Source organism: Mycteria americana, chromosome 1 (assembly GCF_035582795.1).
Source record: "Mycteria americana isolate JAX WOST 10 ecotype Jacksonville Zoo and Gardens chromosome 1, USCA_MyAme_1.0, whole genome shotgun sequence".
In the NCBI taxonomy this organism is placed as follows: Eukaryota; Metazoa; Chordata; class Aves; order Ciconiiformes; family Ciconiidae; genus Mycteria; species Mycteria americana.
Window position 1 is genome coordinate 61,479,501 of NC_134365.1, and position 15,672 is coordinate 61,495,172.

The 15,672-nt window shown below is 39.0% G+C and overlaps 1 protein-coding gene across 1 annotated transcript in view; it reads right to left on the minus strand.

The window, feature by feature from the left end:
• POLR3B (RNA polymerase III subunit B) overlaps nt 1-14,714 on the minus strand; it is an 82,942-nt gene extending 68,228 nt beyond the window's left edge. Inside the window, exons 1-9 of the mRNA XM_075501946.1 lie at nt 14,577-14,714; nt 13,196-13,228; nt 10,691-10,747; nt 10,542-10,606; nt 9,943-10,018; nt 6,604-6,704; nt 2,879-2,970; nt 1,543-1,660; nt 407-515 (exon numbers count right to left, since the gene is read on the minus strand). Of these exons, the coding sequence (XP_075358061.1) occupies nt 407-515; nt 1,543-1,660; nt 2,879-2,970; nt 6,604-6,704; nt 9,943-10,018; nt 10,542-10,606; nt 10,691-10,747; nt 13,196-13,228; nt 14,577-14,648 (723 nt within the window). The 5' untranslated portion in view covers nt 14,649-14,714. The remainder of the gene's footprint in view (nt 1-406; nt 516-1,542; nt 1,661-2,878; nt 2,971-6,603; nt 6,705-9,942; nt 10,019-10,541; nt 10,607-10,690; nt 10,748-13,195; nt 13,229-14,576) is intronic.
• Nucleotides 14,715-15,672: the final 958 nt, after the last annotated feature.

Genomic DNA, 15,672 nt, shown 5'->3' on the forward strand with positions numbered 1-15,672 from the left:
GTCCAGAAGCTGGAGGTGGGGGCGGTGGGGACCAAAACCAGAAACAAAGACCCTTAAACACAAGTTTGTAACATAGCTCATAACAAAAGAAATCAAAACCCTTCTGACTTTCTGTAGCAACAGGAGCACAGGCAGCAGTGCAGAGGGACCTTACAAAGCAGTAAGGGGGTAGCAGGCATTTGTCTTGGTACAGCAATGCTCTCCTTGCAGAAAAATGCAGCGCTTTTTCTCCTTTTTGCTGTACAATAAGGATGATTTCCCAGGGGAAAAAAGCTTGCATTCTCTAAGCCCTGCCAAGTCCTTCTGTATGTATTAACTTCTGAGAGCTGCTGCCAATCTTCATTCTTGAGCTACAGCATCGCTTTTTTTTTTCTTTCTTTTTTTTCCAAACCAACAGTTGTATTACCTTAAATATGATTGCAATGGGAATATCTTCGGACAGAGTGTTGTGCCTCAGGTAAAATCTTCCTTGTTTCACAACCATATTTGTTCTGCTCTTCTTCTCATGAGTGGAACTGAAGTTAAAAAAAATATGTTATGTCCAACAGAAAGTTTGCACTGACACTTCCAGAATCTCCTGTACAAAACTTATCAAGCTTGAGCAATCTTTCAGCTGAATTAATGCCACTTTCTGCTCTTGTAAAAATTACATTAAAACAGCCAGACATCACCCCGTAACTCCAAGGTAATAGGGTATTATCACCTGTGATGGGGAAGATCAATATTCGACTTAAGCAAGTAGAAGCCTGTACTTTTCAAAATCATCTTTGCATGCTTTTGTCATCGACTTGGATGTAACCAGTTAGGTCAAACTGTGCACAAGTATTGCGGCAACAACAGTAATGAGATAATGGTACTTTGTGTTGTACGTTTAACCTCATCTAAGCTTACTGTGGAACAGTAAAGGAGCTAGGAGAGATATGTGAGGTGCCCCTGGAGAAGAAAAAACAGCCCTCACACTGAACAGTGACAAGCACCATATTATACCACATGCAGCTTAAAAACAAAGCCAAAAGGCAAACAAAATATAAATAAATTCAGTCGAGGAGGAAAGGCCAAATTTAGACTACCTTGCCATTTTCCGTAATTTGTGTAGTACAAAAATATTTTATTTTTGTTTCCTTCTCAAGTGCCTTTAAAAGCTTTTACACCAATTTGATTTAGAGAGTCAGACAAAAGGTTACATCCAATTTCCACTGCAATAACTTCATGTTACTTGCTGCAAAATGAGACCAAACACTGTCAATTAGGAAGTGCACTTTGTTATGTTAAAAATTAGAACGTGCTTTTCCTAGTCTGGGATGATTCCTGAAGCATATGAGCACCCCCACTGATTTTTGTGGGAATACTGCACTAACTGATTTTGGGATTGATGTTTTAGCGTACAAAATGACAGTACCAAGAGATGTGCATTGGATGTCTACAGCTTTTTTCCCATTAAACTATACTAGGAAGAAGACTACACAGCTACTTCAACTACAACAGTGAACTTTTAAAGCTTTGGGTTTATCTCCTTTATGTAATCGCACGCATTTACCATACCTGGTAACAGAAGCGCCAACTGTGCCTTTTCTATCAGCTTCCACAATGATTCTGTTTTTGGATAACTGCTCTTGAATAAGAATGACTTTCTCTACACCTTTAACAATGAAATAGCCACCTATTCAATAGAAAAGAAAGATTTTGCATGTCAATACCCTTGCACCTTACTGACCTCCTTCAATATGTCTTTGAATATAAATTATTAGAAAGTAAACAGTAAGTACACAAAGGACAAAACAGGAGAGTAAATTCTCCCTTAAAAGAGTAAGGAACAAACTCTGTGTGGAACCTATAATAACTATGAAAATGTTCCAGTAGACTAAAGAGAAGTTTTGCTAGGCTTACACATAGTATTCGGGATCTAAGACTTTAACTGGGAAGTACTCGGACAGCAAGAACTCACAGGCAGTCCAAAAACTGCAAAGCTGTAAAAAACCCTAAACCTGTAAGATAACCATACTTATTAAAAGATGTTATAGAATTGTTAGTTCTACAAATTAGCTAAAAATACTGCCTGTCAGAAGGGTATATCATAAGGACATCAAAAAAGAACTGGCCATTTCAGATGATTGGTATCAAATAGAGAGGAAGTCTTCTGTAATTACCAACTTGCTCTCTCCAGCACTCCAGGGAGAAATTTCTTTTGTATTACTTTTAAAAATGCATTTTTAATACCCCTGTTGTGTCTAAGACAATATTAGGAATCTTCACATGAGCCATGTTAGATTCCTCCCTTAAACTGTAGCTATCTATTAATGCTCCTCCAGCGCAGCACGTCCTGTCACTGCATCTTGCCATCACAAGCAAGCACAGCACAGATCCAGTGCGTGCTTCAAAGGCAGCAGATAAAAACCAAAGAAGTTGCTTGTTATAACCCTTCATCTCCTCTCTATGTGTCAAATATTATCATGTAACACTTTATTCTTGCTTTACAAAAGGCAACAAATGAGAGTTCCCACTCTGGAGGACACCATTATACTCTGCTCTCCCCTGACCCACTTCATTTTCATGAACGAACTCCACCTCTGTTCCCATATAACATTACTATATACATTTCTCTATAGCACAATCCTATATACACTTCTCAACTTTTTCAAAATTTTGGTGTATTGTTTTTGTGGTTGAAAACTCTATCTGCAAATACAAACACTCCATGCTATCAACCATTTACTATTTTCAAAAGCCTACTGATTTCTTTTAGTTACAAGCATACACTTGAGAACTTCCCACAACGACTTTACAGTGGCAGGAAACATACCAACGGGGTATTTCTTTGCGAAAAAGATTTAAAACTAAAAGCACAGATGGGGAAAAAAGAACGTGAGTGCAAATGTACCTGGATCTAAAGGACATTCGTTAAGTTTGGCAAATTCTGCTGGAGTTTTCCCAGTAAGGACACAATTGGAACTACGCAGCATTATAGGCATCCTGCAAGAAAACCAGTTACACTTTTACTTTAGCTTCAGATAGAAAAATATGAATAGTCACATTCAGAACAAAAAACATGCTGAACAAACTAGACAAAACAAGTTTATGGTAATTAGAACACATGCAAGCTATGAACAACAGGTTTTTCCTTTAATCCCAGCTTATTTCATTGAACATGTAGTTTGAAAAGAGAGACCTGAAATTGGACATCTACTGGCAGAAACTGTAGACTTCCTATTTGATTTTTGTGCAGCTACTACAGGCATCCATGACAAGCACAGTCACCAAGGCCAATAATTACTAGTGCAAAGACTCCTGGTCCCCAAAAACAGTACAGTCTGCACTGAAGAACATGCCATTGCAGATCCACTGTTACAAGTTTTAATTAGAAAAAGCTAGTTCAGATTTGATTTCCCACAAAGCAATCACACCTTATGGCTGCAGAGAGACAGTGCCTCTAATACATAACTTAGGCATGACGTTTCCCCAGCAGTAGCTCTCATTTCTCTGGTGTCTTAGCACAGAAGCCTGCAGCAAGCATTCTGTGAAGCAACATGAAGTGGTGGAAAAATATGCCAAGAAAATAAAAACAAATTCTACGCTTAGGGAGGAAAAAAAAGCGAAACTAAGATGCACAGTCTGGCTATAAGGCTAAACTTCTTCACCATGAGGACAGTCAAGCAGTGGAACAAGCTGCGCAGAGAAGCTGGGCAGTCTCCATCCATGGAGGTCTTCAGGACCTGACAGGATAAAGCACTGAGCAACCCAGTCTGACCACAGAGCTGACCCCATTTTGAGCAGGAGGTTGTACTAGACACCTCCTGAGGTCTCTTCCAACTTGAATTATTCTATCATCCTGTGATGAAGACAGGAAATGTTCACGTTCATTTGGTTTTGCATGTTTACACTGCAGTCTTACTAGGAATTTGGCTTATTCAACAACTAACTAGCAATGATTTTGCAGTTGTTATTAAAAAGAGTACTTTTATAGTCAGCTTCATAACGTACCTTTTCACTCTCAGATTTTTCATTAAAACTTTTGAAAGACAGCATGTTTTACTTCCGAAGAAAAAGCTGCATTTTGCACAAAATAAAAACAGCTTATCACTACATCTACCAAAAGACCTCCATGCCCTTTAGTTTCTTCTACAAAAAAGTGGACTTTCGATCCAGCTTACAGAATTTCACTCTTTGGTGGATAGCCTTTGTAAGGTCAACGTTCCAGGTTTTTGCTAAGACATATTTTGACAAAATTTATACATGAGTTTACTCTGCAACTATTTATAACCTCAGAGATATTTCATTCAAAATTACTCCAACAAAAATTAAGATTAGGCAGCTTTTGCTAACAAAGTTATATTTCTTTATTCAAATCTTATCAATTATTTGAATTTCTCGGCCATTTTCATATTTTTACATCTTAAAAGGAAACTGATGAACTGAAAATTCTGTATTTTTCAAGAGGATAAAAAGCTATCTTGTCACTACCATGCTCTATACAGATAACCTACTTGCTTCAGTCATTTCACTGAGAAAGTGTTGCCTAGAGATAAGAAGCTTCATATGACAATCATAATCTTGTATATCACACACGATAAGCCTAATGCATTGGTTATTTATATCAGAAACAGTAACCAGTTGGCATAAGGAAAGTCAAAATGGAGCACGTAAATGCCATCACTGAAAACTCCAGTGAAACAGATGTCACCACGTATCTATTTGTTATTTCACTTGCAAACAATAAAATATTTTGCAGCTAACACATCCTCCTTTTGAGGACAGAACCTAATTTTTTAAATATCTGAAGTTATCAGGAAGAACGGGAAGAAAATAAAAAAAAGAAAAAGGGAAAATAAAGGTATTGAATTTCTGTGCATAAAGACACAGAAAATGGGTACGCTAATTTAGAATGCTATTAAACATTCAAAGGAAATTTTCCTTTTTAAAGACACAAAAATATTGCCCTGGGTTTTTTTGTTTCTAACACACACAGGTTATCAGTGACTCTGCCAAACAACAGAAATAAGAGAGGAAAGAACATACAGCTTTCCTGTCGCAGTCTGAACCACATGTCAAACGAGCATTGTATATACTAAACTGGCAAAAGGTAACCAGCATAATACTAGGGATGGATGAGGAAAATTATTTTCCATGGAAAAAATAACTGGATATTAATGGTTTTTAACAGCAAAAAGACTTTTTGCATGTATGCCCTTAGAACCAGTCAGATGACATAACTTTATTTTTTAATAAAGAATATTTACTTTTTTTGCTGTGACCTTACTTCATAGGAGAAAGAGAAGAATTTACAGGAACAGGCCTTAACGTAAGATGCAACGTACTACTGCTGTGCAGTAATTTAGTGTCTTCCAGTATATTATGAATGCTTTACAAGTCTCCTTCACCCCATTATTTTTTTTTTTAAAGAGAGATGTAGACAAATGCCTAGACTAGTTTTTGTTGTGCTTCTTTTAGCTGTAACTTATCCTTTAAAGTACTGTCTTCTGTATACAAATTGATAACATATTTTGGTGAAAATGCACATTTACTTGAACTTTATCCTTTGCCTATAGCACACACCATGAAATAATTCAAAGGACTCAAATTTAGATGGTCTTTTAAAATCTTTTATTTTCTTAAGAAATTACTTAGAACAATAAATTGTTATTACAGCTACAGAAGCTTGGTTTTGTAAATGCATTACTGTGTATCATGTTCTATTGACAGAGTTAGAGTATTTTTTTTTTTTATATGAAAGCTTAAAATTTCACTACAAAAAGTGTAGCTCCTTAAGTATCTACCTTCTCTTTCCTGCCAGTATTCCACCTTTGGTAAGACGCAGAGTCACACAGTAAATCTCTGTAAGGCACTGACCTTTAAAGCCAGCAGGGTTGGTCTTTAAGAAACCTTGTCTACAAAAGACAGACATCTTTACTGCCTTTAAAATGGAATTTTGCTTTCACTAAATGCTAGAACTGCCAGGTATTTTGCCTTTTTGGTATGGTTAAGAGCTTGTTTTTCTCCCTAAGGCACATTATTTTTTCTTTAAGAAATAAGATGTCATTCACAATGCTAATAACTTCAAGTCATTTGACAGCCTTTAGAAAAACAAAACCATCAAAAAAACCTCAACATTTCTGCACGAAGCTCAGCCTTGTCTCTACAAAATCAATTTTAAAGGAGAGCTTAACCTTGTACAGAAGGACTAATGCTCACTTTACTGGTTTTACCATCCACCTTCCACACACGTATCTCTACATATTATGTATGAAAGACTGAGTAATTTGGCTACAAAGCAAACATGATTATTTTCATTTTGCAGTAAAGCGACTTGCAGCTCCAGTATTCTTTCATATATTTCCCTCTTTGGTTTTATATCAATACAAACATAGACAACAACCATCCTTATATCCGTCCTTCTTTGGAAGGAGACAGATTTCCAGAAGCTATTGCAAAACAAAATCTTAGAACCTAACAATCACATCCTGTACAGCTGTTCATCAAGAGTTGCCTGCTCACTGTTTCTTTTAACAAGGAAGCAAGGTTAGCTGATATTTATTTTGCAGTAAAAACTCTTCCCAACACAGCAGCAAATGAAAACTAATACCAGAAGCTTGACATACGGTACCTTACCTGCCAATGGGTAATGCATTGCGTATGATCCTCTGGCTACCTCGTGTATATTCAATATCCACTGTAATCGGGGCAGAATAAGTCATGTCTCTCAGGCGGCACTAAAAGGAGAACAGTCACGTGGTTAGATGTTGGCTTAGAAGCTGAAGTGTCTCTCTTAAAACATCCCGTGTTTGCCCTGTCTCCTGTAAGTCCGCACAAAGGAATCAAGCAAAGCGAAGCTTGACCAAAGTCTTCATGGTACCTGGACTATGTTTGACAGAGTCTCCTGTTTAAAACAAAACCAAAAAAACCCCAAATACAATTACTGTGATGTTTCAAAAGCAGCCAGAGGATCTGTGTCTTCACAGGACAGCACTGCAGAGCATAACTTCTAAACCGTTTAATTAAACAAACAAGCCTCATCAGCAGAGCTGACACAAAGACCATACTATGCCACAGGCTCTGAGAGCAGTGCTCAGCTCAGGGACATTTCTATATGAAGACTCTCAACAGCTGAAGAGTTGTGCTGTCATATGAAGTTTGATAGAAGGGAAACACACGAGAGTAAGACACACTGTGCAACCTTATTAATAGAATGAGCAAATCTCACTGTATGGTACCGTTTCTAAAGATGACTTCCAGAAGGCTCACTACAGTATCACTTCCTGTAAAGATTCCCAGAATTTGTTTGCAAATTCCTCAGACAGCAAGAGAAGCAGCATATACATATCTAGGACATTATATAGCTCAAGGCTCATTCATTTCTAACCCAATCTTTCTGGCCTGCTCTTCCCAACCTCACTCTATGACTATGTTGCCAGCCCTTAAGGTATTGCATATCTTCATGCACAACAAGGTTTACTGCATTTGCTGAATACTCACAGCAGGTCATTCGTGACCTCACCGAGCATCTATACCTTTGAGCTCCAGGATTATAGGTTTATCAGTATTCAGACTTGTGTGTTTATGGTTCTATAGTCTTTCAGTGTATTGATTATACATTAATAAAAGGCAATTAAGATTGCACTGTGCATTGAAGATGCAACTGTATGGAAAAATATGCTTCAAGAATCATTGCAAACTGGATGCTCCTTCTCTTCACATTAAAAAGTTAACCACTTCTCTAGTAATAAAATACTGATGTGCACCAGCAGTTTTCAAGCTGTGACTTGTAGGAAACTAGGTCCCCTTGTGGTCCCAGCAACTTCATCAAATTTAAAAGTAACTGCGAATATTTCAATTTTCTAATTACTTTAAATTTATCTATAATAATAGTTCATGAAACTCCGATAAGAACTGCATGTGAAGGAGAGTTAGACAGCTTCATTGGTATTACTTGGAGAAAAAAAGGCTTTGGGATTCTTTGAGTGTGCTTTGTCCACACAAGACACAGATATAAAATAAGAATTACGCAGTGCAATATTCCAGCACTTGTATTTTTGTATCACCTTCCTTGAGGTAACTTCTCCTTACAGTAGACACCTAGAAGTAAGACAGGCATGACTTGATCTTCAAGGAAACCAAGGACAAAAACTCCCAAATTTGGTTGAAAATAGGTAAAATACTTAGATCCTTATGAAAATCTGATCATTTTAGGTGTCTTTGGGAAGGAATTTTATAAGCCTCTAACAGAGAAATGTAATGACATACGCCTAAGTATCCAATCTTTTTTGGTTGGTTGGTTGGTTTTTTTTTTAAATTGCACCCCTGGTTTAACCTGATCAGCAACCTATTTAAGAAATAACTATGGCCTTCACATGTGTATAACACACTGAAAAAAAAAAGAGAAATGATGCACTAGCATTAAGCATCAAGGAGGATATATCTGAGATGCGAGAGTAGGTTATTCTAAATTCAAGGTCAATGTGCTCTATGAAGCATTTATTTTGCACTCTTCTGCATGTACAGTCACTTTAGTTATAAAGTAAGCAAGCATTCCCATACCTGGATTCCTGGATACGAGTTGTTGGCCACGAACAATTTTTTGCATGCAATTTCATTTATATATAAAAAATCTTTTCCGTTGCATTTTGTGCATGTTCATATCTACTGATCTAACGTTAGCTACACATTTGTGAGATGCATGAACTGTCCTGTATTACATCTAATTGCACTGTTGATGGCTGAGTTATTTGCCTTTCTTAAAATCCTTCCATCAGACTAAATGAGATTTGAGTCAGGTCACTGGAGACAGAAACATGGCTATGCACAAGAGGCAACCACTACATGACTTTTTTTTTTTTTTTTTTTTTTTTTACAAAATTTCTCCAAAGCACAGAATGTATTTTATGATAAAGTGTTCCACATATACTACACAAAAAAAAAACAATCCAACTTCAAGTATCAACTGTATATAGCAAGGAAAAAAGCATCTGATATGTGAACTGATTTATTAGGTTGACAACAGGTTGTGTGGAGGTAAATGAGTGCAAGTTCCAAGTTCAGTCCCCATTCTGAGGCCAAAAAGAGGTTGTCAGTACCTCTGTCACAGTGGTATAAATCTCAAAGCACAGCGGCAGAAGAGGAATACTTTGTTCCTGAGCAATCTCTGAAGGGAACTGAATGGCTTTAGATATCTGGAAGCAATCCTAAAAGGTCCAAACCTTATCTTAGTTTATGGCTTGCTTATATGTACAGAAGCTACCTTATATCCTGCCAAAAGCAACAGACTCTCTGATTTCAGTCACAGCAGCATTTGCTTTCCAACATGCATCTTTATTCCAGAAGTACACAATCCATTTGTTAACCTACATGCTCACAGCAGTGCAAAGAAGTTAAATATACTCCCCATAAGACTAATGTTCTTTTGCAGTTTCTTATAATTTTATCAACTTCCATCTGTTTCTGCTCAAAGTTTCTGTGTTTGCTCTCTGACTCAGACTTAAAAACTATGAGCAAAAAATCAGAGATACGTTCCCTAAGAAGACTGGGAGGGAAAGGGAGACTGAAGTGACCTATGGTGCAGACAGTGGCAAGGCTAATATTAAAAAGGAGTTCATAAAAACATCTAAGAACACTACATTGTAGTGTGAGGACTTCAGCTCTGTCATAAGGAGAGCCACAAGATTAATCAAGAGAAGTACTTGTCACTACTTTCATGGAAACCCACTCAAATACAGCTACCATGAAACACTGAATACAGCTATTCACACACGTCAGAAAAAAAAAATTAAAAAATCAAATTAAAAAAAATTATTACACGATTTTTAAATCTGAGGCTTCTTTCTACAGTGATGGTGGCATGCATTGTATCACCTAACGTAGCACGCACGTACTCAAAGTAAAGTTATACGCAGCTACTATCCAAGACATTCCCAAGATCAAACAAACAAACAAGACAGATGCAAACTTTAATACCTCATGAGGTGATACAGGTCGTGTCACATTGAAGCTTTCTTCCACGTCTGGAGTACCCACATAAATATTGAGGTATCTGTAATACAAACAGTTCCAAAATGAGGAATGAGCCAAATACTTTTCAGGCGACATGAAGGAAGCAGAACCCTACATATACTGAAAAATGAAGTTACTTTGATGAACGTAGGTTGATTAATAATGGGCAATGATTCTTCCCACAGTAACTCAATGTATTTGAGCTGTGTTCTAATTAGTTAAAATTTAAACTGCACATGCAATAGACCCCAAGTTACCTTTGCAAATAGACAAAAAGAAACTCCTATCTGTCATCCGAGACCACTAAATTACAGAAAAATGGTGACATAAGGTATTGTTAACAGCTAGCTATTAAGTCTGCTTCACATGATTATTCTTTAAATCTTCCCATCTTTCAATGCTCCAAATAAGAGATAAGTCATGGAAAATACTCTCTTGATTTATACCTACACAGATGCCTATAAACATTTTATAGCCAATAACAAACCCATGAGATACTACACATGCTACAACTGATATGGAAACCCATGCTACTACTGATATGGAAATCATTTCATGCTTACTTCAAGTACCACATTGGGTCAGCATCACTTGTAACTTTTTCATTAGCCTTCATGATTTTCTTTATCTAGAGAGGAAAAAAGAAATAAAATAGAATCACGTACCTTTTCTGAGCACTAAGAGCTACTCTCTTCCCACCAAGAAAGCATACCTCTACATTGATGAAATAGTTGAATGAGTCTATGTGCTGCTTGACAAGTCCTTTCACCTGGAAAATACATGCATGCAGCAAATAAAATTAGCTTCAATAACATTAATCATACAAGGCAGAAGTTAAGATATAAGCATTTATAAGTGCTTTTGGATCAGTGCTAAATTCTTTCAGTTGACAAACTTCTGAGAAGTGCCTGGACGACTGGTCTGGTTCTGCACTGTACATTTCCAGGTTTACACCAGAGCTGCCATTGTTCTTTGAGTCAGAAAAGTAGTTCGGTAACTGTACAAAGTAAACACCCAATAGACTTTCATATAATAGAAATTCATATAAACAAACAAGAGCCATTGCAAGTCAAAATATTTGATCAGTTTGCCATTATTTTGAAATTATTTTAATCATTTATAGTATAACTAACGATGTGTACTGCTTGAGAAAGAAGTTGTCTGCACCCTAACAAGAGCAGCTGGCATAAAGAAGAATGAGAGGGAGGGCCAATGAGGCAGGGGAGACGGAACAGAAGTGGGGTGTGAATGAGAGAAGTCAATAAGCAAGGAAACAGTCACAGGAGGGCAGGACACTCATCAGAAATCCGAGTTTGATTTGTAGGCAGGAAGAGAGAGAACATGCCCAGGGGTAATATCACACAGAATAAACAGTATCCTGTTCCCCCAAGTAATGAGTTGATACAGTACATTTCAAGGATTTAAGTTTAAGGCATTTTGAGCAATCAAAAGAAGGGGGATTATACTAATTAAAATGATCTGGGATCAAAGAAAAAAAGGTTTTGGCTTGAAGGAATACTAAGAGAAGAATTCATTTTGCTAATAGATTGGCATTTGCAGAAATAAAAGGTGTAACTATCCTAACTACAGTGCAAAATCCAGCCTTGAAAAGGAAGGAGTGCTAGCTTATAGAGACACTTATACTTACATGCTCACAGAGGGCTTTAAGCTTTGAAACATCCCATGACAACTAACATGTTACAAGACTTAAAACTTCATACAGAAAACAGATGCATTTACATAGTTTGCATGATAGGCAACAGTTCATTCTGAAATTATTAGAAGGAAATGGGAAGCTTAGAATGACAAATCCAGCCGCCCAGTGAAGCCTCCATGCATTAAGACAACGGAGGAATGACTCCAGAGCAAAAGTCTTTAGATAACAGTTTCCCCAATTTACAAAAACATTGCACATTACACAATACAGGCAAGAAAATCTTATGGATTTATTAGTGCCTAGAAATCAGGCTGCTTGTTCTTTCCATTTTTTTATGAGGCAATATCAACAGCTTTATTGAAAGAAAACACTATGGACACTGTAATGCACATGGCTTTGTGTAACTGTGTCACTGCTGGCATAAACAAACCAACACACAACAGAAAGGCCAGACCACCATCAGCAGCCCCAGAGTAAAGGGCTTACTGGCTGGAAATAATGTGGGATGGATACACTTGGCACAAAGCACACAGTAAATTGCACCTCACAATCAGCAGCCCTCCCTTTTTCACAGTCTCAAGAATTCAGACAATATCACTAGCTCAAGTCTGTAATGGAAGTTCATGTGGTTGCTAGGAGAGACACAGAAACAGGATTCATTGGGGCCCTGAAGCATCTTCACAGCCCTGAACCAAAGTGAAAACACACACAATCCCTAACTGACTTCTGAACTTTGTTTTCCTGCCAGGATCAAACACTCAAGGGTGCAACAAAAAGCGAAGTGCGGGTATTGAAACTGGGAAGGAAAGGAATTAACAAAGTGAGGCTGAAAAGAACCTTGCTGAAGTGGGCACCGTTTCCGAAGACTGATGACGGGTGCAGAGGTAGCTGCAATTCCCTGAAGGTACCTATGCACATCACAGACTTTACCTGCCATCTTTATGATATAATTTTCATTACTGCCTTTCTCCTTCCTCGCTTCCAACTGTTTGTTAGTCCTGTTATTACATCCAATGGCATTTTATATAGAACTGTGCCTTCAACTAATACTAGATTATACGAGTAGCACTGAAACTAAGACACTAGTAATCTTTGAGTTCAGTCAAGCTCTGACTTCATGAGGGAAGATATATATATATTCAAGCCTTTGCAGAATCCAGATCTGTGATTATGCTTCCTGTGACAAACACAACTACAAACCTAACATCAGTCTTATATAGGGTGAATGGGTCTCCGAGTGAATAGGGTCTCCGAGTGCCAGTAAAGAGTAAAATAATCTGGACACATTACACATATACATTGTTCATTGAGAACAGCCATACAAATATCCAAACCTCTGAAAGGATGCCTCCACAAATTAATCTGTAAATTAATCAAGAAACCAATCTATGTAACCAGTTTATCCGTAATTGCATGGAACTAAAAAAAAAAAAAAATTGCAAAATCCACACAGAAGGTGAGGACAGGTATTCTGGAAAAGAGCAAAAGCTAGAAGAGGGGAATGTAAAGTTAGAAAGGAGACCAAGCATTCATGCCATGAAATGAGTGCATAACACTAACCTTTAGAAATGCTGGAAGAAGTCTCCATTTTTCCTGAAAACAAAAAACAGTTTGAAATACCTTTCCAAAGAGTGACCAAACATCTAAGACGCTTGAGCTTTTTGTTTTTTTTTTTAATTATTATTATTTTTAAACAGTAACATTATTTAAAATCAGAGCCATTTAGAAAAAAAAGACTGTCCAAAGCCAACCTAGATGAGTAAAAGCAAAACAGGGAGATTACTTGGATCATCTTAATAAGCCATATGTGCCACATTGTCTTTTAGAAAAGCAACTTATGTGAGAACATATATTTCTTAGAAGATTCCTTACTACTGTGTCCTCATTTAAGAACAACTAACTTTTTTTTTTGTCCTGTAACACTGTAAATTATATTCCTGGCAAGGGAAGACTTGCTAAAACTTTTACTTTATAGCAAGAATCTCAGTTCTGGGAGCAGCACTTGCAGGCATGAGTCTTGTAAAACCTACCAGTACCCTAACTCCTACAAAGATTTAGCAAAACTATCTAAACAAAGTACTGACAAATCTAAGTATATCAAAGTTCCTACAAACTTTTCCTCATTGCTATTCTTTGATGACCACAGGGAACATCACCTTACATCAGCCCCACCTGTCCCCCATGGCATGGGGAGCCCACCCGAGATTTGGGATGAGAGATGCAGGTGGCGGGCAAAGGTGAGTAGGATCAGACAGCACAGAATGAGGCGGCATCACTCACTTCCAGAAGAGAGTATACTATAATATTCACAGAGCATCAGCACCTCATAATTTTAGTTTGACATTCAGCATTTAGAAGTACATGCAATGCTGTAGTTATGGTGTAACGTTGTCCCTCACGGTGCAGGAGCACGTAGAGGAATTCATGGCAAAACACAGCACAAGGCTCTTGGGCTCCATTTCTGATGTGCTCTTTCTACACAAAAAGCCCAGTCCAGCCAAAGAGACCTGAAACACGGCCTTCATCTCCTCCCTCTCCCCACGTGAGGCAATTAGCAAACTTTAAAGGAACTGCCGCTGAGGGCAGGAACCTCTTTGCTCGTGTTTGCAGGATACAGGCCGGGCAAACACAGGGGACGGAGACCGCACCTCAATGGGCCGCGCTCGGGTTCATGAGGAACTGCCCGCGGGCAGCGCGGGGCAGAGACCCCCTCGCCGACATGCTGCGCATGCGCTGTAGACCCCCCCGGCGCCCACCGGCGCAGGCAGGTAGGGAACTCTGCGCATGCGCGCAGAGGTGGTCTCCTTCCACCTCACCTCAGCTCAGCTCAGCCCAGCCCAGCCCAGCCCAGCCCCCTCCGGGAGGGCCCGAGGCGTGTCGCCCCTTCCCCAACAGCCGGCCAGTCGGTCCCCGCTGCCGCCCACCCCAGGCCGCCGCCGACCTCCACCGTATTCACAGGAGCCGCCGCTTGCTCCGGAGTTAGGGCCCCCAGCTCCGTGGCCAGCGCCTCCATCACCAGCCCAGCAGAGAAGCCACAGCGGAGGCTGACGCCGAGGGACCTGCGGTGTAACAGCCAAACGCGTCCTCCCGCCGCACCGGCGCGGCGCCTGAAGGTTCCGGACCCCTGGAGCCCTGGTGGGGGGTGAGTGCAGAGACACACAGACACAGACAGACAGACCCATCCCCTGCCGGCAGCTGAAGGCCCAGGAGCAGGCAGGCGGAGGTGACAGAGGAGGGCACAGAGCAATTAGGGTACAAACTGATTTTTTACAATTTTTAGCATGCAAAGCAACGTGGAGCATAAGCTTTTAGCACTATTATTGTTTTTTTCCAATCTTAGTGTTGAATGCTGTAGCTGGATCACCTCCAACCGGCTTTTTTTTTTTCTTTGCAAGCGTCGGTGCTATAGAGACACCAAAATCCCAAATAGGGGCTATTCATCTTCCCCGGTTTAAGATTAAACAAGAAACATTAGTGATCTTTCCAAATTCCTGTGGCAGTAAGTTTTTGCCAGTTCACACATAATAATTGCTAAGTACGTTTAAAAGCAGAGTGTGAAAATAGTATTTATGCACATCTGTTCTGGCTCAGATTCTGCATGAATAAAGTTCACTGAGTTTGGTCTGGGCTCCATGCATCCCGGACGTGAAGGCCCAGGTTAAACATGGGACTAGCAACATTTCAGACCACTTCCATTTAGTTTCCTGCCTAAAGCAGACAGTCAGCCTGGAGAGTTTGTTTAATACATGGCAATCCTACAACATCCTGCACGGCCTTCCATCTAACTAGCTACATGCTCACCAAGCAACTATTTCAGTCTAATGACCCATTACCCTGCGACCTGGTCTGTTAGCCATGGTTAGTATGTAATCGGAAATCATGGTTACTTCCACAATAGAAAACTATAATAAATTAAAAGTGGGAGTTAGAGGATTAGGAGTTCCTTCTTACCTTTCTAAACCAAGCACCTATTAGAGTTGGTTAAGTTCTTTGCCCATTTTTTTAAATTATAATTTACAGGAAACCTAAGCTCTATC